The sequence below is a fragment of the Belonocnema kinseyi genome, chromosome 5, assembly GCF_010883055.1.
Source record: "Belonocnema kinseyi isolate 2016_QV_RU_SX_M_011 chromosome 5, B_treatae_v1, whole genome shotgun sequence".
In the NCBI taxonomy this organism is placed as follows: Eukaryota; Metazoa; Arthropoda; class Insecta; order Hymenoptera; family Cynipidae; genus Belonocnema; species Belonocnema kinseyi.
The window spans coordinates 138304731-138313741 of record NC_046661.1 but is presented as its reverse complement, the minus strand read 5'-3'; the positions used below and the strand labels follow the sequence as shown (position 1 = coordinate 138313741).

General features: G+C 32.5%; 1 protein-coding gene across 1 annotated transcript in view; it reads right to left on the bottom strand.

Annotated features, from left to right (window-relative positions):
• Positions 1–1369: 1369 nt before the first annotated feature.
• Positions 1370–9011, bottom strand: part of LOC117173910 (lipase 3-like) — a 64020-nt gene continuing 56378 nt past the window's right edge. Inside the window, exons 8-10 of the mRNA XM_033362557.1 lie at positions 5588–5616; positions 2597–2670; positions 1370–1719 (exon numbers count right to left, since the gene is read on the bottom strand). Coding sequence (XP_033218448.1) covers positions 1370–1719; positions 2597–2670; positions 5588–5616 — 453 coding nt within the window. The remainder of the gene's footprint in view (positions 1720–2596; positions 2671–5587; positions 5617–9011) is intronic.

The following is a 9011-nucleotide window of genomic DNA, read 5'->3' as shown; positions in this document are numbered from 1 at the left end:
TTCACTGTTTCAGGGCTAACCTGAAAGTAAGGTATCAGGTTACGTTGTTCTCATGTATACTCTCTACGATGCTTGTGATTGGCCAGAGTGCCCCAGCGTGGAGACTGGTCACACCTTATTGGCCAAGCAAGTCCTTTAAAAAAATAAAAATCCGGGAGGACAAGAAGCCAGATCGGTTGGTATTATAACCACTGCCCAAGAGCGAAGAGGCTTTAAAGGAGATGATGAAGAGGTTGAGACGTTACTTGGACAAGAATAGGTTAGAGTTAAATGCTGACCATTCGAAGGTTATGGTGTTCAGGAAAGGAGGTGGGAAGGATGGGCTTCCTGTTTCGAAGAAATGAGGGAGTTGATGGTCATATAAAATAAAGAGTGAGAAGGACAAATGTGGTGATGAGGCAGGTGTGGGGGCTAGGGAAGAGATTTTTCGCAGATGATTTTGAAAGGAGAATGAAATTGTTTGATTCGCTAGTGATAAGTGTCTTATTTTATGGAGTGGAGGTGTGGGGTTGGAAGGGAAGTGAGGAGGCAAATAAGGTACAGGAAAGGTATGTAAAGTGGATACTGGGGTTGGCAAGGAATAGGCCGAACTATATTGTCAGGAGGTAGACAGCAAGAACGAGTTTAGAGATTGTAAAAGGGAGTCGAGCGTGTACATATGAGGAGAAATTTTTGGAAGAGGGGGGAAGTAAATTGGTTAGGGAGTGTTGGTAGGAGAAGGAAAACAGACATAGTGGCGCAAAGATGGTCTTATAGAGCGAGAATGAGGTGCGAGTGAATGGAGAAGTATAATAGGTTCTGGCTTTCTAGAGAGAAGAGAATGCGTGAATTGTGCGGGAAGGGGAATCCAAAATTGGAGCATTGGTTGGAGGGATGTGAAGAGGTGGAAAGGAGGGGGATAAGCATGGAGGTATTGTTGTACGAAAGTTGTGAGAAAAGGGCAGCAGCTTGGGTTTCGGGGGTGTTGGGTAAGATAGAGAAGAAGAGAAGGAAGGAGAAAGAGGAATCGAGAAGGAAAGATTGTAAATAGGAGAGGAAGTAGATGTAAGAGAAATGTAAATATTGTAAATAGCAGTTAAATATTAGGTGTTAGACGCGGAGACAGAGGCTGGTAATGCGAGGCATAGCGACAAAAGAGCGAATTGCGTGCGAGGCGAGGCGCAGCGAGGAAGGTTAGGCTATAGGAGCAAGCGAATTAGTTATAAAGTGTGGATGGATGGTACTTTGTAAGACGTAGTTGTAAGAAAATTCTGTAAAAAATGGAAGTGTAAGCAAGTCAATTTTTAAAGGCCAGCAGGCCGAAAAATAAACGTTTATCAATCTATAACCGCTGCCCTATTGATTTTATTAGGATATTTTAAGATTTCGATTACTTCTCTAAGTTTCCTTGGAAAGATATTGTATCCTTTTGCGATGGCGGTTGTTTTGTCAAATAGATTGTATGTCCTATTTCTCTATAATGCTCAGCTAAAGCTGATTGCGTGAAATATTTTAGCCTGACTTTACTCTCATCTTCCTTTACACGTTGGCTCATCGCTCTTCCGGTTTCTCCAATATAGAGTCTGCCACAAGAGCAAGGTATTTTATATACTCCTGGATCACTGAGAGGTGCCTTTTTGTCTTCAGGATTGTTTAGAAGTTGTCCTATTTTCGCAGGTGGTTTAAATATGTTGTGGATGTTGTCTTCATTGAGAATTCTTCCTATTTGTTCTGTGACATCTTTGGATGTAGGATAGGACGGAGGTCATTTTTCACTCCCTTTCTTTAGTAGGTTGTGTTTACTTGTTTTTCTTATTGTTTTTTCTTACTGTTTTATCAATTTGTTTGTGTTTTCTGTATACTTCATAAGCTAATGTATGATCAGATCTTTGTAAACTAGTACGTCCAAGAAAGGCAATTTTTCGTTTTGTTTAAATTACATCGTGAAATTGATATTACGATGTAATTGGTTGATGAAATCAAAAAACTTACTCACAATCAGTTCATCTCGTCCATGTCGCCAGATGATAAAAGTGTCGTCAACGTAACAAAACCAAAGTTCCAGTTTAACCTTGGATTGAATAATGTTTTTGGTTTCTAGATGTTCCATAAAGATGTTGACTATGACAGGTGAGATTGGAGATCCTATTTCTGCTTTTGAGGTTTGTTTGCAAAAGATTTAATAATACCAATTGCATCAGAGATTAGTACTTGTGTAAAGAGAGATGTTAGTTCGAAACGCACAGCGATGTCTTGGGGTTGAATGTGAGTCTGTTGTATCTTTTTGATAAAGTCAAAAGTATTTTAACGTGAGTAATAGAGTTTTCCAGGAAAGGATTCAGTTCATAGTCGAAAAAGCGTGCTACCTTGTGAATTTGTGAGTTTATTGCGCGGACGATCAACCTGAGTGGAATGTTTTTTTTTTATTTTCAGGAGTTCGTAAAGTCTTGTATAGATGGAATTAGTAGGTATTAATTTAGACATTGTTTCGCTGTCAAACTTATTGTCGTTTACAAAGGTTTTTTTTACTGACGATTATTTTTCTGGGGTGCTTTTTAAGTATTTTGTATGTATCGTCAGTTAGAAACCTCCATGGTCGAGCGCTCTGGTCAATCACAGGCATCGTAGAGAGTATACATGAGAACAACGTAACCTGATACCTCAGTTTCAGGTTTACCCTGAGGTAGTGAACTGCAATGTTCACGAAACGTCAGCAAAATTTGTAGTTTTTGCACACGATTGAAACCCGAAGTATCTTTTTTATAATAATGAATCATCGTGAAAGCATCAAATCTATTATTAAATAACTCTACGGGGAGCGTTTTCTCACCAAGCCTAATACAATGAGTAAACCCAGGGCTTCTCAACGTCAGATAATAACATCTTAAGCTTATTTGAAACGGTGCAGGGACAACAACATCGTCCCAAAATTCTTACAATTGAAAAACCATTTGGGAACATCAAAATCCAAATCAATTCTACATAATACAAGTATGCTCCTCTCGAAAGAAAGAAGACAACATAACAAAGTTCTCTTGCACACCACCTTCGAAAAAGGATTAAAACTTCACCTTTTCTAATCAAACAATCTCAGATTTGACATTTGGGCTACATTGTACTGCATAAAATTTAAACAATCCCAACGGATTAAAGATCGTTGCACTCAAAAAAAAAATTTAATTTGACAAATTACTTCCAGTAAGGCATGCACCACTAATTAACACAGTAAAAACATCTTTAACCGTCCTCTTAGCAATGACATGATTTCAGCCTTATATAAATGACACGATTTTGCAGTAGCTTCCTCCAAAATTCCGAAAAAATAAATCATCAGTAATTTTGAATCCACAATATATACCCTACCACCTAAAAAAGCGAATGAAATACGACGTTGGACGGCCAACATGTTACGCCAAGCCCAACTTCCCTCCTCAAACTTTACAAAACAAGAAAAAACTGCAATTAAAGAACTCAATCGAAATAAAGACATTAAAACATTACTCGCAGACAAAAGCAACGCAACAGTATTAATGAATAAAGAAAAATATAACAACAAAATCATGGACCTTCTAACTGACGATGTATACAAAAAACTTGAAAAGAACCCCACATAAACAATAGTCAGTAGCACAAAAACACTTCTAAAAGACACTTAAATTGTAAGTGAAACAATATCTAAATTAATACCTGTACTTGTTCCAGATCAAAAAAGGAACTGTGTTCTAAAACAGTTGTTACAAGATGGTGACAAAACTGTTCTGGAACAAAAAAGTAACATTGTTCTAGAACACTGTTACAAAATTGTGACCGAACTGTTCTAGAACAAAAAGGTAACAGTCTTCTAAAACACTGTGACAAAATTGTTAGAGAACTGTTCTCGAACTATTAGTCAACACTGTTTTGTAACAGTTGCTATAGAATTGTTCTAGAACAAACTGATTAGAGACGTTCTATAATATTTGTTTTAAGTATGTTCTAGAACTGGCCCGTAATAGTATTATATTGAAGTGCTAAAACCCTGTTACAAGTGTTTTCTAGAACTCTGTTACAAGTTTGTTCTAGAACGAATCAGGAACAACAATTAATAACTGTTCCAGAAGACTTGATACGTAATTTTTCTAGAACTGACCAATCACAGGAGTTCTGTAACATTTTTTCCATGTTTGTTCTATAACTGTGCCGTAATAGTGTTATATTGAAGTTCTAGAATCCTGTTCCAAGTGTGTGCTAGAACAAATTTGGAGCAAAGATTAATAACTGTTTAAGAACAGTTTTTACGTTATTCTACTAGAACTGACCAATCACAGACGTTCTGTTACATTCGTTCCAAGTTTGCTCTAGAACTGTCCCGTAGTAGTATTCTATCGAAGTTCTATAACCCTGTTACAAGTGCGTTCTAGAAAAAATTAAGGACAAAGATCAATAACGGTTTTAGAACAGTTATTATGTTATTGTTCTAGAACTGACTATTCACAGACGTTCTCTAACTTCTGTTCCAACTTTGTTCTAGAACAGATCGGTTGTCACAGCGTTCTCGATCTTTTACAGATTTGTTAAACAACATTTGTAATTGAGTTCTATAATTGTTCTAGAAATTTTGCAGATCGTTTGTCACAGCGTTCTAGATCTGTTACAGATTTGTTATAAAATATTTGTAATTGAGTTCTAGAATTGTTCTCGAAATGTTACAAATCGGTTGTCGCAGCGTTCTAGATCTGTTCCAGAATTTTTAAATAAGCCGGGTAAACGAGTTCTAGAGTTGTTCTAGAAATGTTACAGTTCGTGTGTCACAGTGTTCTATAACTGTTACCGAATTCTTATAGAGTATGAGGGATGACATAGTTACTCGCATGTTCGTAACATCAATAGACCTTGGGTTTGATATTTTGATACTCGTAGTTTTGGTAGTTTTTGGATAGTTTGGGTTTTTGATAGTTTGATATTTTGATAATTTGATAATCTCTGGAATACTTTGACTATATGCAATCTATAGCAAAACATGACAAAACAGTTCCAATAATTAGGATATTCATATTATCCTGTATAAATCTAATTGTTCTGAATCTTGAAATTTTTTTCACATTTTCGGAAAAATATTTCTTTTTCTTAAACCTAAATTGCACTCGAAGCAAAAAGTGTTACATTCAACAGATTTCTTCCATTCACCAATGGACTTGAACAACGAGGGAGGCTAGGTGTCAGAAAATTTGAACAGTCGTTTTTACATCAACTTTGAACATTAAATTTATTTTAAATTGTCAATGAAAGAGCCTACTGTAATTTCATCATGAATCTACTCTTCTACTACTCAAAATATTTACAAGTGATAGAAGCAATCAAGAGTTGAACACAATACTTCACGCAGCGTCTCTTTTCTAGAGACAAGGTAGAAAAACGTTAACGTGGCCCGATTGTGGCGCCTCTTTAAGAAGGAAAAAACACTAGATATTCATAATCATGAACTAGAGTTTCCACGCTAATGAAACTTTGTTTCATGCATTATTAGGTTGGCATAATTTAATCAACTGTATAAAAATAATTTTATCAGTAAGAAATCCTTTTCATTTCAGCTAGATTTAGTTTAACTAGAGCCTTTTGCCAATCTCACCTATAATAACCAACATCTTTATGGAACATCTAGAAACCAAAATCTTTAATCAATCCAAGCTAAAGCCACAATTTTAGTTCTGTTACGTTGAAGAGATTTTTGTCATCTGGCAACATGGACTAGATAAACTAATCCAATTTTTCGATTTGACTTGTCCGCATTTAACTTTAACCTATTCTTATGCAAGTAACGTCTCAACCTCTTCAGCATCTTCTTTAAAGCCTCTTCACTCTTCGGCAGCGGTTATAATACCAATCCGATTTGGCTTTTTGTTCTCCCGGATTTTTATTTTTTTTTTTTAAAGGATTTGCTTGGCCAATAAGGTGTGATCAGTCTCCACGCTGGGGCACTCTGGCCAATCACAAGCATCGGAGAGAGTATACATGAGAACAACGTAATTAATACCTCAGTTTCAGGTTAGCCCTGAAACAGTCCACTGCAATGTTCACGAAACGTTGGAAAAATTCGTAGTTTTTTTACAAGATTGAAACCCGAAGTATCTCTTTTATCATATTTATAAGTGTTTATTAAATTTCAAAAATAATTTTTAAATTTGAAAGATTTCAAATAATTTTAAAAAAATGATGATTTTTCAAGATTTAGAAATACAATTTTGAACTTTTTTCAAAATGTTAAAAAGTTTCAGGATACAAAAAATTGTCTTAAGATTCTTACGAAAATTTACAGTAATTTTGTTTCTTGATAAATTATTTTTAAGAAATATTTAGCAACATTTTAAAACGTTACAAAAGGTTTTTGAAGTTTAAAAAAAATAATAATTTTTAATTGAAAATGATATTCATAAGTTTTAAAAAGTCTAGATTCCTGAAGATTTGAAAAAAAACTTTGAATCTTTTTAAGAATTTTGAAAGTTCCCAAGAGAATACAAAAAATTTCTTAAGATTTGTGGGAAAATTTGTATTAATTTCTTATTTTACAAAATTTAAATAAACGATATAAATTAAAAAAGATTTAAGATATTCGAGAAAAAAAATTTTAATTTTCATAATAGATTTTCTTTAATTTTGCAGATTTGATTTAAAATTATAAATAGTTTAAAAAACCTAAAGCAAAATGCAGATTTTTAAAATTATTAAAGTTTTTCCAACTTTTTGAAAATTTTCAAGATAAACAAAAATTTTCTTAAGATTCTTGGGAATATTTAAAGTGATTTTATATCTTAATAAATTAATTTTAAGAAAATGTGTGAGAACATTTTAAGACATTTAAAAATTTGTCTAAAGTTTAAAAAAATATCCTTCTAATTTTTAATTGCAAATTGTTTTAAAAAATTTAAATAAATACTATATTTAAAAATATTTCAAACATTTCAAAATGTTTGGAAAATTCTTATAATATAATTTCTTTAATTTCGCAGATTTACTTCGAAGTTAGACAAGATTTCAAAAACCTTCGAGTAAAATGCAGATTTTTCCAGATTTCGAAATACAATTTTATAGTTTTTTTCAAAATTTTAAAAATACTTTCAATCTTTTAAAAATTTACAGATTATTTTTAAATTTCTTCCAAGTCTTAAAAAGTCTGAATTATATAACAAACTCAAATTTGTCCTAAAATTTGGTAAAATACTATAAAATAAAAAAACATTGTTAGCAATTTTCTTCAAATACTGAGCGATATATCTGAATGTTCAAAAATCATTTTGACTTTTTGAAAGAAACCTTGGAAAATTATATTAATATAGCTCTAAAAAAATAAAGAAATAAACATAAAAATAAATAGTAAGTAGAATTTTTTATTTTTATTTTTTATTTAAATTATTGTTTTCTTCGGATTATGATTTGCCTAAAATTTTCTTTCTTTCTTGACTGAAAAATATTATTTAGTTTGAAAATTAAACAATTTTGTTAAAAATTCTTTCTTTTCGCTTAAAAATTAAATTGTGTGGTTAAGAATTTTAAGACAATTTTTGTGTTGTCTTGAATACTTTCAAAATCTTTAAAAAGCTTCTCAATTTTCCGTTCCAGGTAACCAAGAATCTTCTTATTTTTTTAATTTGTTGATAACATTTTAGCGATAAAATTACTTTTATACCTTCTCAAATCTTTGAAAATTTTTGTAATATTTCAAAATCTGCTTAAATATTCTCTTCAAATTAATTTTTCAAATAAAGAATCACTTTTATTTTACATTTTTTCAAATTTTAAATTAATTTCGAAATTTTTGAAAAACTTATAAATATCTTTCAAAATGATTTCAATTTTTTCTAAAATTTTGTAATCTTGCAAAATTGGAAATGTTCGCTTTAAAACCTTCGAAATTCTTTGAGGAAATTTTAGAAAATCATTTTAATTGTTTTAAAATATTTTCTTAAAATAAATTTATCAAAATTAAAAAACAATTTAAATATTTTCCTTTGCATATTAAGAAACTATTCAAAATTTTATCTCAAATCTTTAAAAATTTTGCTCAAAATTCAACTAATTTATTTTTAAAATCTTTTTTTTTGTGGACTCACAATTTCAGTTAAAAATTGATTGTTTGGTTGAAAATGTAAATATTTTATGAAAAAATAATTTTTTGACGAAGAATAAATCATTTTCAACTGAAAATTAAATTATTCCAGTTTTAGTTTAAAAGCAGAATTAGAGCAGGAAGTGTTCAGTACGCCGAAAGAGATAAAGGAAAGGAAAGCAAGGGGGAAGTATCAAAAAACGATAGAAAAGGAAAGATTAAGAGCAAAAAGCGTAGGGTCCATAGAAGCATTTATCAAAAAGAAGAGAGGGGAGAGGGCAAGCAGTGAAGAGAAGGAAGATATCGGGACGAGTATAAAATACCAGAAAATGTTAAGATCGCCGCCGGAAAAGCAGAGTTTGGTAGGGAAAAGCGATAACAGGGAGGGTGCCGACGGTAGCTGAGATGAAAATCAAATGTCGATGAAAGAAGAAAGGCTAAAGGAAATTAGAGAAGTGATGATAGAGGTAATGGGGATTAATGAAGAAAAGCTGGAGAGAAGGGGAGAGGAATTAAAGAAGGAAATTAGGCGGGAAATGGTTGAAATTAAAAAAGAAATAAAAAAATGCGAAGAAATCAGGGAAAAGTTGGAAAAAAGGATGGAGTCATTGGAGCAAAAACTAGAGAAGCAGGAAGAAGTTAATAATACAAAGGTAGAGAAGATAGGAGGTAGGATGAAGAAACTTGAAAGATCAAACGGGAATTGCGGTGGGGGCGAGAGTGGGAATAAGGAGATAGAAAGGCTGAGAAACATAGAACAAAGAATAGATAGGAAAGAGAGGGAAGAAAGAAAATTAAACATAGTGATAAAGGATATAAGATTAGAGGGGAAGGAGCTGAAGAAAGAGGTGGACGAAGTACTAAAAAGGATTGATGCTAAAGTAGAGATAGAGGAAATGCGAAATATAGGAAGGGAAGTGAGAAGAGGGGAGATAATGGTACTGGTGAA